The sequence below is a fragment of the Lepidochelys kempii genome, chromosome 3 (genome assembly GCF_965140265.1).
Source record: "Lepidochelys kempii isolate rLepKem1 chromosome 3, rLepKem1.hap2, whole genome shotgun sequence".
Taxonomy (NCBI): Eukaryota; Metazoa; Chordata; order Testudines; family Cheloniidae; genus Lepidochelys; species Lepidochelys kempii.
Genome location: NC_133258.1, coordinates 175,185,870 through 175,203,631, shown reverse-complemented (window position 1 = coordinate 175,203,631; position 17,762 = coordinate 175,185,870). Strand labels below are relative to the sequence as shown.

General features: G+C 39.1%; 1 protein-coding gene across 8 annotated transcripts in view; it reads right to left on the bottom strand.

Annotated features, from left to right (window-relative positions):
• Positions 1-17,762, bottom strand: part of EPAS1 (endothelial PAS domain protein 1) — a 150,877-nt gene that overhangs the window by 17,710 nt on the left and 115,405 nt on the right. For all 8 annotated transcript variants that reach the window (XM_073339108.1, XM_073339112.1, XM_073339113.1 and 5 more), the window contains one exon: positions 4,754-4,860. In XM_073339108.1, the coding sequence (XP_073195209.1) occupies positions 4,754-4,860 (107 nt within the window). The remainder of the gene's footprint in view (positions 1-4,753; positions 4,861-17,762) is intronic.

The window sequence follows — 17,762 nt, the reverse complement described above, 5'->3', positions numbered from 1 at the left end:
TTTTAAATACATTACCAAAATATTACATGTCTATCTCATACAACATTAATTAGATCATCACACTGAAGAATAAACAAAAAATATTATCTTCAGTTACTTTTGTTGCCTTTAATTGTTTACAAAGCTTTTTTTTTAAATTGCTGTCATACATTTGAAATAGATGCAAAGTATGATATGATTGACTTGGCCTGTCAAACTTCTATGCACTTCCCATTGAAAGGTCTCAGATGGCCAGAGCCAGCTCCCCATGGAAGTCAATAGCAAAATTCCAACTGTCTTTAATGGGAATGAGACCAGGCCCTAAATGGAAATAGTAATAGAATACTGTTTGGTTGGAAAATATAGCTTTGCAGTGAATCTTTTGTGCAAAGACAAGGATTTTCACCTCTTCCTCACATAACTGGTAAAAGAGTGGGCATGTTAAACCCTGTCAAATTAAATTCTAATCTTGCATTTGATGACAACCAATTAAGTTTTATACTGTATATAAAGCTATACTTGCAGCCAAGAACACAAAGAGTACTATGGTTTATTTCAGCACAGGGTCGTTACCTCATGTGAAAACTTTACAGTATTGTAAAACTGCAACAAGTGTGTCAGCAGTATCACCAGTAAATCCAGGGAGTAGTTTTGTTTCCATCTTAAAGGCTTATTTTAGGTGTGTTCATTCAACCTTCAAACTTTTTTCCCCTTCCTCATTCTAGTGGTGGATTACCTTCTTGTAATGAAAAATAAATCCTGCTCTAGAACTCGATTCTTTTCTTTTTTTGGTAACATTACATTATTGTTGGCATTGATGTATTTGGAATCAATGGATATATTTATAGTGTGATTATACTTATCTCCTGCAGAAAGCATAGTTAGGTTAAATAAAAATTGGATGTCTAATATATTTAGCATGGAGTTTTATTTTTGTTTTGCATTTTGAATCATTACTTTGCAGCTCTGCTAGGAAAACAATTTTGTGAAACATAGATCAAAACAGCTAGGAGAATTCTCCAGAAGAAATTGTATCTTGTTTTAACTTATTTGTACTTGTGAAAAAGGATAATTATATGTCATCTTATATCAGATCTATTAACATTAGATTAGGCAATGTGTGTTAGAAATCACAGCAAAGAACTCGTGAATATCTGCCCAGTTTCTCAAAAGGTCACAAAGGCTTCCATGTTCAATGACGGCTTGCTGGTGCCCAGGTGGCTGATTGTTCATGGCTTGCTATTCATATGCCCCCAGCCACATGGGCTTCTTTGGACTTGTAAGAAGTGCCTGGAGGCATTTGCCTCAGCAAGATGCAAAGGGCCAAATTTTCTGGTGATGTAAAGTGATATAGCTTGTGTTGAGGTTATTGGAATTGCACTAATTTACATCACCACAGAATTTGGGCCAATGCCTGTAAAGGGCAGAATGCATCAGCTATGCTACCCTAGAACTAGAAAGGGGGTATATGCTTCCCTACACACCTTCAGAAACTGTGGGGCCACTCTTATATTATAGGTCCTGATCCTACACATTTATTACCAGATCTAGTGCTCATGGCTTTGAGTAGCCCTATAAGGCTGCAGTGGGATTCTTTTTATAAATAACCACTTCTGGGTCTTTCCACTGACTTCAAAGTGTTTCTGGATTAGGCCCTACGTTGAGGGCTTAAGTGACACACAGGCTTTATGCTGGTCCTGTGCATGGAGTCGATCTGACCCTGTTAGAACAAGGAGCAGCCTCCGCTGGTGGTTTATTTTATTTCCTCTCTGGTGCTATTTCAAAAGTAACTATCTACAGTTTATATTGTTGATCTCTGGGATTTAAAAACAACTTAAAGCAAAATAGCCACCGATTGCTCATGATGCATTCTAATCAGATATCTCAGAATACATAGCTTGCTCAAGCAGAGACAATATCATTAATTGCTCACCCCTGTAAAAGACCTAATTTGTTTTGGGGAATTCAAAATCTGTAAAAAAAAGACAAAGCCACATGAATGGATTGACAGCAGCAGGCTAATGGAGAACAAATATAACTGCTTCTTCAAAACATTCTGATTAAAACTAACATTGTTCTGCATCCCAGATGACTCTCTCTGCTGTCAAACATTCTTATTAATGAACATCTGAGTACTTAACTTATTGGGGATAGCGAGGTCTAGAACCCCTGCTGTTAGTGCTAATGTAAACCTCCCTTCTGGTTATGCAGTTGTCTGCTGAGACTGATTATTATGTTCTTAAAAAAAGTTAAAATCACTCTGAAAGGGATGAGGAAAAATATGATCGTGGTCTATCACTGGATGCTCCAACAACATGACTGAGCCTTTCACTGCAAATGTATTTCGTAGACACATGCAGGGCCTTCATTATATTGCTAGGAAAGGCCAACTCCAAAGCACAGACAGTCACAAAAAAAATTTATATTTATATATTAGTCAAAAGCCTAATCTTTAGGTGATTAGTGTTAAGGGTTACCTTGAACAGAAGAAAATAGAGTTAGAAATGTAAAGTAAGTACAAAGAGCTAGAGAAGAAATGATGTAGTTTATTTCATCTACCAACAGCTTGTTTTATATTTCAAAGACAGCAATTATGACCTCCAAAAGACAGCTCAGAGTTTTATATACTAATTTCATTATAACTGTATATATTTCTGGTCATTATTATTGTTTTCCTCTTGGAAACTATAAACTATGGTTGAATGTAGTGTTCCAAAATGCATTTGTGTGGTTAAGTTACACACATGACGCTCTTCAAAATGCTCATGATGTCATTTTAAATTTTTATATGGAGCCATCAGCTGCAGCATGTTGGATTGTCTCAGTAAAGTTCCCGAGCGTTTGAGTCAGACCCTGCTGTTAGGCTGCTATAGGACTGGATCGACACTTTGTGAAAATGACTATGCTGTAAAAACCAAGCAATTCACCTCACTTACGCAGAGCGCACAGAAGATGACACAAGGGAACAGAAAAATGGTCCAGCTAGTTTGAGATCCTGTTTGCAAGAGAGGCCATGTGCAAGAGACACCTGACCAATTATATCATCTTGGTAGGGTATTTTCCTGGCCCCCCAACTGGTGCAAACTGTTATATCCTGGAGCATGAGAATTTGGCACCTTTGTGTTTCTCTAACCTAGCTAATGTAATGGCATTATTATTTGCATTATAGCAGCAACTAGAAGCCGCAGGCAGGAGTCAGGTCTCATCGTATTAAGTGCTGCACAAAAAGATCTTACCATCTAATTTAAGGCAAAAAGTAACAAAAAATAAGGCAGGAGCAAGGGAAGGAAGATGAGGGAAATGGTACTGAGAACATGCAGATAATTTTATTTTTTTAATCTTACTAAGCTATGTGTCTCAATAGTATCTTCCATCAGCATAGTCACATAACGTTATGCCATATAAAATTGTTTCTTTTGCTCGTTTTGTTTGTTTTGCTTGTTTTGCTTGTTTCATTGAAAGCTCCCTTGTTATGATATTATAGGATAGGACAAACAGGAGTGGTTAACTGGCAGTCTACATCTTTTATTTTATATATCTCTAGCATATCTCCTTTCACGTGTGTTTCTCTACTAAATAATCTTTGGTATTTTACAAAAAGAAAAGGAGTACTTGTGGCACCTTAGAGACTAACCAATTTATTTGAGCATGAGTGCATCCGATGAAGTGAGCTGTAGCTCACGAAAGCTCATGCTCAAATAAATTGGTTAGTCTCTAAGGTGCCACAAGTACTCCTTTTCTTTTTGCGAATACAGACTAACATGGCTGTTACTCTGAAACCTTTGGTATTTTAAAAATTCTCCTCCTAGGTTTCATATTCTATGACCTCTCATGATAATTTCAAAATGATCATATCAGGAATGAAATGAGGTGGTCATAAGCATACACAACCTTCACTATGAAGCATTGATTTATACAATGGCATTATACTTTCTTTCCATATAATTCTCCATCCTTCTGACCACCATTGTCTATTGAGCAGATGCCAACATTTAGCTGACCATGTCAGGTAATACAGAACCCAACTAAGCATAAAAACCGTTAAAAAAACCCCTTCCTCCCAACATATATTACTTTGTATACTGAATGTCATCTTCCATCTATCTCATTGTATTAGGTCCTGTTGGAGTTTCCCCACAATCTTCCCTACTCTGAATTAACCTAAATATTTATGTGTTTTTTCCAGGCTATTTGTTTTGGGTGGGCAAAAGAAGTAAAGTGATGGGAACAGGAGGAAAGAGAGAAAGACATTGAACAAGATAACTTAGTAGAGCTTTTTCTATTACTAATTTCTATTATATTGGACACCTGTGTCTAATACTGATCACTGTGGTATGCCACTATTTACTTCTTGCCATGCTTGAAATTGACCATTTATTCTTATTTATTGCTTCCCAATATTTATTGCTTGCTCTTATCCAGTTTTTCAGCCTCCCAACTGAATCTGGTATCATGAGTTAACTTGGAAAAAAGGGTGTGTCCTAGAATCAAGATCCTGCAAATGGAACTAGTTTTTTTTTCTAATTTAGAGTGAAATTCATCTAAAGGGCCAGCCATGGGGCTTCAACAGGTCATAGCAAAAGGCCAATGCATCACTTAAGTCCCACTTTGAAGCACTAGTGCAATCCCTTTGCATTTCTCTCTTACAGAATACCTGCAAGATATACACAAGAACTCAACAACGCACCCATGTGCCTTTATGTTTGCAGCTTGTTAGTCAGATACATGCACACCGTGTTTTATGTACAATGAAGGACATATCAACATGACTTACAGTTCTGATGGCTTTTAGTCATATTTTCTGAGTCCAAGGCATGATAGAATTCATATGCAGAACGGCCCAGTAGCTCTTCTGGGTGGTATCCAATCAATTCAGTAATTCTTGACCAAGAAAAAAAAGGTTTTATTAGATCTTTCCTACTCCACAATGTCTCTATATATTTTAAGTGCTGCCATTAATTTAAGTCCTTATAGCAATAGATCTGAAATATGATGTCAAAGAATACACACTGGGATTTCTTTCTGGAACATATTAGGAAATACAATATTCTTAATAATGATCTGCTGTTACCATACTTAGGGTATATCTACCCTGCCATAAAAGACCCACAGCACAGTCACAGCTGGCCCAGATCAGCTGACTTGGGCTCATGAGGCTCGGGCTATAAAACTGCAGTGTAGACGTTCAGGCATAGGCCTGGCCTCTGAGATCCTCCCCCTTATGAGGTCTCACTGCCTTGGCTCCAGCCCAAGCCTGAGTGCTACCTTTAGCTCTGCAGCCTTTGAATACTTTTATCATTCATTTCTATAGTGGTTATTAAGGCAGCCATTAAAAACACTATTTTCTCGCCAAGAGTTCCATAACAGCTGGAAAACTCACTACAGGCAAATCATTGCTTACAAGTTGTCTCACTGTCTATTACTCCAGATGGGCCTGATCCTCCACATCAGGAGCAGTGTGTGCAAAGAATAGAAGGTCCTGCCCTCTGGCTATCTACTCTGCTTATATAATTCTTACAGTTTTGACTTTAAAAACTGAACTGTAGCAAGGGATTAGCTCATTGCTTTTGGTATTTCATTTATCAAAACAAAATACACAGTAAACTAATGCCGGGAGAGACAGTAAGTTTTTAAAAAAATAGCTGCTCTGCTTATTCAGTAATGTTTCTCAACAAAAAATCCATGAGGATATTTGGACTGTGTTACTAGGATCAGGAATCCACACACTATGCAGGGTTTACACAGATAGAATTGTGAAAGTCTGATCTCAAAAATCAGAAGTTTCTTAAAGGACCTAAATAAGTATTTAGGAAGGATTTAGCTCGGCATATCGGAGAAATTTTAAAAAGTCTTCAAAATGAGTAGACATATCAAAATAAATATTTACTGGCTGGGTGGGTTAATTTTAAATAAGTGTTTCCTGAATTAAATTTGAAGTGCATGTAACTGTCACATGAAAAATATTCAGAAATTCATCTATTAAAAACATGAAACAAAGTAGACCTCAGTTAATGAGAAAACCCCCTATATACATCCAACAGCAAAGTCACATCTACTGCAGAGATTCTAAGGAACCATTATTATTTATTGTTTCATCCATAATACTCCTGGGTGACTTGTTCAATTCTTTAAACAAACTGCAGTAAAAACTGGGAAATTAACAGACAACAACAAAAAACAATCGACTAACTCCTAGCTTGTCATAAACATTACAAAGCCAGGAAATTCAGACTTCAATGAATACTCAGTCTCCTCTCTCTTCTCGCACGTAATTGCCATTAACATTAATAGTCACACAGACCTACAAGCAGCACAACCAAGTGCAGAAGCAAACTCTCAGTTTTGTATAAATGTGCTTGGGAGGGGTTGCTGTTGGTCTGAGTGTTTTTCCAATGCTCTAGGGAAAAGTATGGCTTAAGCCATAAACATCCATAAAGTAGGTACACATAAATACTGCAAGAGCCAAGTTAATGTACAAGGCAGCCACCTGCAAGGCCTCCTCCACGCTAGTACCACAAATAAACTATGTGCTTTAGTATACGGTTTGATAGCTGACACTGCTGAGTCAGGTGCTTTACACACATAAATATATGGCCCACATCCCTTGTGACCCCTTTATGTTGTCCCAGAAAAATCCATGTGCCAGATTCTGATTTCAGTTGGGATGACTCTAGATTTACATTGGTGTAAATAGGATCAGGTCTGGCTCCTTTGTGGGAAGCCTACAGAGCTGTTTGTCCACATATCTGGGGGACCCATGATTGGGGTGGAGAACGTGTGCCCTGCACCCCACTTGCTAATCATGGATATCCTGGCCAGTGCATATGGAGAATGCTCTGCCAGAATTTGGCCCTGTAAATGCCTCCACATACACAGGATAAGCCAATTCATCCTGTTCTATGAATATACAAGTAACCACCAGTGCATTGATTCTGCTCGTTGTAAATCACATTTCTTCAAATATGTCAGAGTGGTGTGGGTTTGAAAAACATTGTTTTCTATTAATTCGCTTAGTCAGTGAACAAATACAGCACTGCCAATGCCAACGTTAAAAAATCATGAGTTAGGTCCCTCCAAAATTATGAGAGAGGCTTAAGAATAAGATGACTTTAAAATAATACATCTAGGGTTCTTTTTGTTTGCCTTCTGGTTTCTGAACCTTTATGTTGTACTTGGATCATGTTTGCAAGCTTTCCTCTGCAACCAGGAGGGCTAGAAGTTTACTTTTTAATTAAAGCTGAAATTCTCACAGGACCCAGGACTTTAAGTAGAATACCAAATATCATGAGACTCACAAAGTAATTGTGAATGCTGCAAATAGGTTAATATAAATAAAACCAATCAAAGTCTGCTCTGTCTTCAATGGAGATGCGTTGGTATAACTGGCCACAGAATTTGGCCATGTGCACTAATTTGAATATGTAATCCTTAAAAATTTTAAACCACTAGTACAGAATTAGCAACCAACCCAGGTGGGATTGCAACCCCATTACCTGGGGCAAGTTTTTAAAATTCAGAAAGTTTGGGATTTAACCCTAGTCTTCAAATATGGATTTAGAGACAGGAGGGGAAAGAAATAAAGTTTAACAGTAAAGCAAGGGATAGACACTGATCTCAATTATGCCAGTGTAAATAAAAAATTACTCCATCATCTTAAATTGAGTTACACCAGTGAAATTGACATGAGAGTCCCTAGTGCTGTAGTAATGCATAATTTTGTCTGCAATTCAAACATGGCATTTTTAGCTAGCTGCATGCCGGTTCCGTGGATTTGAATCCCCTAACTCCTCTTTCAATCAGTTTCTAGCTAACTTCCTCATTACAAAAATCCCCTTCTTGTAGTTCCATGTTACAGCACCATCTCTTGTAGTATGAGCCTCCAGTGAGGATGTCAAATTGAATTAGATCAGATGTAATCTTTGGATTAAACTGTTGTGTCTCTGGCAACGGGCGTGTCAGTGTCCTTTTGCTGAGATCAGCTAAAATGTACAAACAATATATTAAAAAAAAATCCTCTCAAGAGGCTGAGTATCAGAGAACTGCACTCATGCTGTGAAAGAACAATATTGAACAGAAAGAAATTCTAAACATCCTAAATCACACTGAAATATTACTCAAGTATTAAAGTTTTAAAATAGCTACTTTTTTTAAATTGGCTAAATCAACTGTACTCCCTTGTTAACTAATCTGTTAACAGTTCTAGGCTTCATTGCGTTTCTCTTTAAACCCTGTCCTGTACAGTGTGACTGTACTTAATTGAAAAGGTTTGAAGCAAGAGATTTTTCTTTTTTCTCTCACCTTTCAGAAAACTAAAATATGCTGAAAGAGCTTCATGGGTTTTTAAAAAAAAATAAGAAGTACCATAGTATGCACTACAGAAATTCTGTATCTTCTAGTTGTTACAGGAGTAACCTTTACTTAAAGTTGCAGAACCGTTTCATGCATTCTGGGGGCAGGCAGGGGTTGGCGCTGTTAATTTTCAAAATCTTAAAGCGCATAGGCTACAGCCTTTGCAGAGATGAAAATTAGATTATCCAATTCCATGCCACATTATGCACCAGATGTGATGCCAAATGCACCACCAGTGCTGCGTCACACACAGCCCATAACTCCATTTTAAGTTACTGGACATTTTGTGAAAGAACATGGCGTGCAGCGAATAGGTTAAATGTATGTGTCAAAAATGCTATTGGGGAGCTGCTATAGTTTAGTTTTTGAGACAAATCCTCCAGTTACTCTGAATAGCTTCCACAGGAATCTCCTGATTGTACAGAATGTCAGATGAACATACAGAGCACAATAAATTGTACAGTAGCAAGCAGTTAGCTTGAACCAACCAATCAAGGAGGAAAGCATTTTTCTGGAAGTGTGATGTGGGAAGGAGGGGGAGAAAAGAAAAATAAAAGGAAAAGATATGTATGTATGCTCCATGGGACTAATCAATCATTACATACAAACTAAGAAATCCTTATTACTTTGGGTTTGAACACTAGGCAGAAAATTGTTTCTCATTCAAGCTGTGGATAGATAGCACATTTTATTTTAGTGTATTTTCATCTTTGAGATGAAAAGCAGAGTGAAGCAAGGATGTGTTCTTGCCCCTACACACTTTGGAATCTTCTTCTCAGTACTCTTGAACTGTGCATTTAAGGACATGAAAGATGGAGTGTATCTCCACACAAGATCAGATGGGAAACTCTTCAACCTGTCCCGATTTAAGTCAAAGGCCAAAGTCAAAAAGGTGCTAATCAGGGAACTTCTATTCACTGATGATGATGCCCTTATAGCCCACGATGAAGATCTACTACAAGAACTCATGGACTGCCTTTCAAGTGCCTGTCAGGCATTTGCTCTCACCATCAGCATTAAGAAATGGTTGTATTAGGACAGGGGGTTCCACAAGATCCTTCGATCACCTTAAATGCAAATCAGCTAGAAGTAGTCCAAAAGTTCAGCTATTTAGGTTCCAAAGTGACCACCAACCTCTCACTGGATGAAGAACTACATGTTCGCATTGGAAAGGCTGCCACCACCTTTAGCAGAGTTACTAAAAAAGCATGGAACAACTCAAAGCTTATCATCAAGACCAAAATGCTAGTGTACCAAGCTTGTGTCTTCAGCACTCTCATGTATGGTGGGGAAATATGGATAACTTATGCTCATCAGGAGAAATGGTTAAACAGTTTCCACGTATGCCACATACTCAACACCAAATGGCAAGATAAAGTCACCAATGCAGAAGTTCTCAAAGGGCAAATTTACCAAGTGTGGCAGCCGAGTTCAAGTAAAGACGACTGTGCTGGCTGGGCCATCTGAGTAGGTTGGAAGACTGACACATACCCAAGGACATGCTGTACAGGGAGCTATCAGAGAGAACAAGAACAACAGAATGTCCCAAGTTTCGCTATAAAGACACATGCAGGTGAGATATGGAGGAATTTGGAATTGATCCTGACTGATGGGAAATATTGGCAAGTGATTGTAAGAAGTGGCGCCATCATCTCCATCAGGGTATCAAAATCCAGGACAGGAGCTGGCTCCTACAGCTTGAAGAGAAAAGAGCCCATAGGAAGCAAGCAGCTCCCAACCAGGGTAAATAAAAATCCATTATATTTTTAAAAAAAATAAAAAAATAGGATTTTTTAAATTTAAATAGGTTTTTTTGATTAAATGCCTTTTGAGGGAAAAAAACCTATCTGAAGATAGTTTTAATTAAGACACATTATAGCTCAAAGATATCTCATCATGGAATAGGGATTACAAATTCTAAATCTACAGTATGAGACAATATATTCATGTAATGTTTAAGAAAAGTTTTGTTAATGAGTTCCAATAGTTCATGGATTAGGGACCCAATCTTATGGGGTTCCACAGGCTTCTGTATAGATTATTTAGGTTAATCTTTCTATCTACCCAAGGGGACTCAGTGCTCAGTGTAGAAGATACCATCAGAGATGCTTAGTTTTGCAGTTCTCAAACTGTGGATTAGTGTCTCCAGAGATAACATGCTTGTTAACAGCAAAAATGTTTTAAATAAATAATATATAGAGTTGAGAAATAACAGACCTCAACCCTGTTGTCCCTCTGCAAATTTGTGTACACATAGTCAGTCCCTTACCTCTCTCTAATAAAAGTGCAAACTTTCAGAAAGTTCAATGAATAGAAGATTGTTGGGGGCAGAATAGATCTGGACAAGGAGAAGAAATCTGGAGATAAATGTGAGAAGGGAGGGATAGGCAGTAGAAACAAACGTGAACTGTTTGAGCAGCATATTCCAGAAGTCTTGAGGTCTTTCTGAGTGTAGCCTTCATTGAGTAAAGAAGTAAAACAGGGTGCAAGCCCAATTTAATAAAAACAGTTCTTTACAGTTCACCTTTAATGAACTTAGCCTCACAACAGCCTTTGAGGTAGGGAATTTTCCATGCATGCATTTTACTAAATGGCAAAGAGGGGAAGTGACTTATCTAAGGTCACACAGTCAGTCGGTGCCTGACAGATCCAGGAACAGACCCCAGATCATCTGATTTCCAGTATTGTGCCTTAACCACAAAGCCTTGCTGTGTGTCACTAATATCCCACAATGTTTTTACTACAATTAAAAAAGGAAAGAGTAGAACAGCTCTAAAAACTACATTGATAAAATAGCAATTGGGTCACATTTCTGCTTCCAGGGATCAGTGCATGTCTCTTTGTTGTTTTACTGGATTCTGAGATATGTTATTACCAGAATAACTGAATTCAGAGCCTGGCCCTTTAGACGTAACTGAGAGAAGGATTGGGGTCATAAAACACAAGAGGCAGTCCATCAAAAGAAAAATTCCATAAATACTTACATTTTAAAAGAGAGGTAGAAGGGATAGCAAAGTTCTTTCCCACTACTCACACCTCAACTAAAATTACTACTGTTCCTCTAATTGGCAGCCATGTAACCTTTGAAATACAAATGTTAACTGAGAACACAAAGCAAGTATCAGCAGGAGTGCTGTCCAAATTTTTTGTTCATTGTTGGCATCCTTTCATCTGCGAGAGACGGTGGGAATTGCAGCCTATGATGGTTGATGGTACATGGTTTGCAATGTCTCATGTGACTGAATAGTTCAATCTGAGATTCGCATGATCTTTGGCAGTTATTACAAATATAAGTATCTTGGTGATAAGTAATAGTCAGCATGGATTTGTCAAGAACAAATCATGTCAAACCTAATAGCTTTCTTTGACAGGGTAACAAGCTTTGTGGAGAGGGGATAAGCGGTAGATATGGTATATCTTGATATTAGTAAGACCTCGCATGACCTTCTCATAAACAAACTAGGGAACTACAACCTGGATGGGGCTACTATAAGGTGGGTGTATACCTGGTTGGAAAACCATTCCCAGAGAGTCATTATCAATGGTTAACAGTCAAGGTGTGCCTCTAGGAAGCCTTGAAAAAAGCATACTGATTGCAATAATCCAATCTGGAGATAATGAGGACATATGATTGAGACCAGATCATTCTAGTAACTGATGGGGCAACGTTTTCTAGCTAGCCACAAAAAGTGTTTCTTGTGGCTGGTGCTATGAGAAATTCTAGTGTGAGTGAGGAGCGTAGAAGGACTCCTATACTGTAGATTGTTAAAATAATCTGGAGATAGACATCCTCAATCAGAGGAGATAGTACGGAGGTGACAAGCTCTTTTAAGTATTTCCCTGTAAATTTCCCCGTGTAACCTTCATCTTGTTTGAAGTTAGCTCCAGCCAACAACTTCTCATCTATGTGCTGACACTGGCCAGATATTGGGACAGCTGGGTGACAGTGGTGTTGTGTGTGATACAAAGATAAACAGAGTTGATTGCTCTCTGCTCATAATTGCAATTTATAGCATTAAGTCTCACAATTTGTCCCAGCAGCTGCAAGCAGATACTGAATAGGTCACAAGAGAGGAATGAATCTTACAGTACACTCCAGAGGTGTCCTATTGGTACAGGAGGGGTCGCCCATCAGTACAGGCCTCAAGAAAAATTCAGACCATTTCAAGGATTTTCCCTACCGAATGTCTGACGCAGAAGAGAAACATCCCATAAGTAGAAATTTCAATTGCTACTAAGAAACCTAGGAGCATGATGAGTGTAGAGGTTTGCCCCTTATCTACTGTTATCATGATGGGAGATAATGATAATGGGAGACCATCCTTCACCGGTCAAAACCAGATTCATAAACAGAACTTTAAGTACCATTTAAAATGAAAATTGCTAAATGAATATTTTCACAGCAGCCAGCCAGTCATGGCATACTTTCTCAGGTACAGTGGTATTGACTGTTTTTTGTATTGCACACACATGAAGACTACTGTAAGAGAAGAGCCAATTTCTGAGTGTAACTCATGGCACCTATTTTCCATTAGAACATGGTCATCTTTGTTTAGACTCCAAGACAAAACTGTTGCAACATGCCCTCAAGTTGGATGCCTTTTGATGTTCTGATATCATGACATGGAGATGTGGCAACTGAAGTCATGACAAGGTGCTGTTGCTTCAGCCCTGTGATGTTACACCCCATATTCTTCATAGAAATATCGTTATGATATGAATATGGCCTAAGATATATTTTATGCAACATGGGTCTTGTAAAGCATCATTGGAAAGGTTATGATGCACTGAATGTGATTATCCAATTTGTATGCATGTATCCTTTCTGTATCTAAAGTTAGGAATACTGACTATGTAGCAATTACAACTGTGTGTGTATCTGGGAGACACCCACCAGACAAGCAGCCATCACAGCCTTGATGGGCCATTACGAAGAAACATTAAGACTGTGAAGATACTAATCTCTCTCCTTCCTGAGAGGCATCCTGGGATATAGCTGTGACACTACCAGGTCAAGTGGTCCTGTCACCTATACAAAATATCACCTTCGACATTGCTGGTACTTTTCCTCTGTAGGGGGATGGGGATCAAACTAAGGTTTTCCACTTTAGGTAAATCCCTTTTCAGGCTGGGGAGGGGGTTAATCTGGACTCTCCTCCATTGCCTACCCAAGAAGAAAGACTGCTGAAAGTACCTGGAGCTAACCTGAGGGGAAAGGCAGGGGTGAGTCCAGACTGAGACAGGGGGTCCTGTCTGTAAGAAGAAATAACTGGAACTCTACGTTACAGAAACTCTGCAAATTATCTAAAACAACATTTAGGGTGAGAAATTACTTCTTGAAACCAGTCTCTTTAAGATCTTAAGCTTCGTATGCATGTTTTGTTTTATTTGCTCAGTAATCTGCTTTGTTCTGTTTGCTATCCCGTATAATCACTTAAAATCTGCCTTTTATTGTTAATACATTTATTTTGTTTATAACATAACCCAATTTGTGCAATTCATATCTGGGGGGGGGGCGGGGCAAGAAGCTGTGCATCTCTCTCTTCACATTGAGGGAGAGGGTGAATTTTTATGAGCTTGCACTGTGCAGATCTTTCTATACAGTGCAAGACAATATACCTTTGGGTCTGCACTCCAAGAGAGGTGGGCACCTGATTGCTGGGGCAAGTCCCTTAAACGGAGTCTTCCCAGAGCTGATCTTGGTGTCTGTGTCTTTCTGCAGCTGGGTGTGGCCCTGCCTGTGTGTATGCTAGAGGAAGCTTAAGAGCCTGGCTCAGCAGGAAAGAATAAAGGGGGCCCAGGCTGTTGGAACAGGTGGGCTCAGTGGTATCCCAGTACATCAGGTGGCACCTTAAAGGGGGGCAACCCATCATAAGCCCCTTGGGATGTTTTTAATGACTTATAAGTAGTGACTAGCCTGTGAAAAAAGGGTTGAATGGCTGCATTATTTTTGTCCAAACTAGATCATGAGCAAACATTTTTGTTTTAAGAACTATCATGATGCATCCAATTCAGATCTCTCAGAACAAAACATTCCACTTACAAACAATTCTGTTCATAATGTGTGTTATTTTCAGGTGGCTTTTTCCTTCCTTGGTCTGTAATTCCAAGAGACATTAAAGACACACTGACTTCTCAAAGGTCAAGGCTAAGGGCTAAAAATACTGTGGTGAAGTCTTCCCCGCACCCCACTCCAATGTTTCTATCAGGTTGAAAATGTAATTGGTAAGGTATGCAAATGCCACTGAAACCCAAAATACAATTAGGCACACAAGTTCATAAATGTTACGGCTGGAAGGAACCCTTGTGATCATCTGACATCCTGTACAACACCGGCCAATTTCAGCCAATGATTTCTGCATCAATTTTAAATAACTTGTCATTGAATTACAGCATATCTTGAAGGAAGAAGACCTCCAATCTTGATTTAAAGACTCCAAGTGATGGAGAATCCACCACAACCCTAGGTAAGTTGCTCCAATGATTAATTACTCTCACTAAAAATGGGCATCTTATTTCTAGTCTGAATTTGTCTACCTTCAGCTTCCAACCACTGGATCTGGCTATGACTTTGTCTGCTAGATTAAAGAACCCTCTGCTAACAGAAATATTCTTGTGTACGTACTTACAGACCACAATCAAGCCACCTCTCTGAACCATCACACATTCTATGCAACAGTGTCTCAGGAATTCCTTATGGCTGCTTGTTTCTCTCAAGGATGTTTGTAAACTTCACCTAGCAGAAAGCACATCAGCAGGACCCTAAAACAAGACAACAACCAAATTCAAGAAATGCCTGTCAAACTCCCCAACCTTGCTCCAGAAAAGAAAAACTCCTAGAAGAATAATCCAAGTCTGGCAAGAAGCACGAAGGCTTGCTGGAGAGCTGGGCTGTGCCAGTCTCTTTGCCTCACTGCCTGATCTGGAAGTGGCTGGGTATCTTGGAGGGAGTTAGGCTTGGGACTGGCACATGCCTCTTCTTCCAACTTCCTTTCAGAACTGGATTTATTTCTCTTGTGTGAGTCCTCCCCCATGCAGGTTGCCCAGGCTGTTGCTTTTGATGGGTCTTGGCAGGGATTTTTGATTGTTCTTCATTTTTCTGGTGCTGCTGAGGAGTTTTCTGTTGGATGAAGTTTATCCACCACTGGACAGGAAAACTGAGCCACAAGGATTTCCTGAGACCAAACTGATACATACTCGGTGTGAGGTTTCTCACTTCTCCTTTTCTGTGCTGACATTTCACATTTCTAACAATTATATTATCACCTCGATAAAAGAGGAACAACACACACAAAATAACTATCCACTAACATATAGAGAGAAACCAGTGTCTCTTGTGAAGTACTTTAAGGAAAAAATCAGCTGAGAGGAGACAGCAAATCAGTGCTTTCAGCACCTGCTATTGTGTTACTAAGGCAGTAAAGTTACAAAAACCTGCCCTGTAAAGCAACTCATGCTATATAAGGCAGGACTGAAAGCTCCAAGTCAAGGGCTGAATTGTGTCTATATATAGCCTTGTTTTAAAGACAGTGAATCTTTGAAGGGCAAGTATCAACAGCTTGAGGTCTCATTTTTAAATACTCCCAAAATAAAATCTGGGGGAGATGGGCGAATGCTACAATGCAGTGGAGAGCCTCCTGCTCCCCACAGGTCTGCCACCAAGATCAATTTATGGCTTTGATAGTCGTGAGGCACATTGCTCTTTATAGAATCACAGAACTGGAAGGGACCTCAAGAGGTCATCTAGTCCAGGCCCCTGCACTCATGGCAGGACTAAGTATTATCTAGACCAGCCCTGACAGGTGTTGGTCTTACCTGCTCTTAAAAATCTCCAATGATGGAGATTCCACAACCTTTCTAGGCAATTTATTCCAGGGCTTAACCACTGTCACAGTTGGAAGTTTTTCTTATTGTCCAACCTAAACCTCCCTTGCTGCAATTTAAACCCATTGCTTCTTGTCCTATCCTCAGAGGTTAAGAACAATAATTTTTCTCCCTCCTCCTTATAACAACCTTTTATGTGCTTGAAAACATGTCCCCCCTCAGTCTTCTTTTTTCCAGACTAAACAAACCTATTTTAAAAAATCTTTCTTCATAAGTCACGTTTTCTAGACCCTTAATCCTTTTTCCTGCTCTTCTCTGGACTTTCTCCAATTTGTCCACATCTTTCCTGAAATGTGGCACCCAGAACTGGACAAAATTCTCCAGTTGAGACCTCATCAGTGTGGAGTAGAGCGGAAGAATTACTTCTCGTGTGTTGCTTACAACACTCCTGCTAATACATCCCGGAATGATGTTTGCTTTTTTAAAACAGTGTTACACTGTTGACTCATATTTAGCTTGTGGTCCACTATGACCCCCAGATCCCTTTCTGCAGTACTCCTTCCTAGGCAGTCATTTCCCATTTTAAGAACAGGAGTACTTGTGGCACCTTAGAGACTAACAAATTTATTTGAGCATAAGCTTTCGTGAGCTACAGCTCACTTCACGAAAGCTTATGCTCAAATAAATTTGTTAGTCTCTAAGGTGCCACAGGTACTCCTGTTCTTTTTGCGGATACAGACTAACATGGCTGCTACTCTGAAATTTCCCATTTTGTATGTGCGCAACTGATTGTTCCTTCCTAAGTGGAGTACTGTGCATTTGTCCTTATTGAATTTCATCCTATTTACTTCAGACCATTTCTCCAGTTTGTCTGATCATTTTGAATTATAATCCTATCCTCCAAAGCACTTGCAACTCCTCCCAACATGCTATCGTCTGCAAATTTTATAAGTGTACTCTCTATTATCTAAATCACTGATGAAGATATTGAACAGAACTGGACCCAGAACTGATCCCTGCGGGACCCCACTCATTATGCCCTTCCAGTATTACTGTGAACCACTATTAAAACTACTCTCTGTGAATGGTTTTCCAAACAGTAATTCACCTACCATATCTCCATCTAGGTTGAATTTCCCTAATTTGTTTATAAGAAGGTCATGTGAGACAATATCAAAAACTCTACTAAAGTCAAGATATATCACTTCTACCACTTCCCCCCATCCACAAGGCTTGTTACCCAGTCAAAGAAAGCTATCAGGTTGGGTTGTCAAGATTTTTTCTTGACAAATCCATGCTGACTGTTAATTATCACCTTATTATCTTCTAGGTGTTTGCAAATTGATTGCTTAATTTTTTGCTGTATTATCTTTCTGGGTCCAGAAGTTAAGCTGACTGGTCTGTAATTCCCCAGGCTGTCCTTATTTCCCTTTTTATAGATGGGCACTATATTTTCTCTTTTCCAGTATTCTGGAATCTCTCCCATCTTCCATGACGTTTCAAAGATAATCGCTAATGGCTCAGATATCTCCTCAGTCAGCTCTTGGAGCATTCTAGGATTCATTTCATCAGGCCCTGGTGATTTGAAGACATCTAATTTGTCTAAGTAA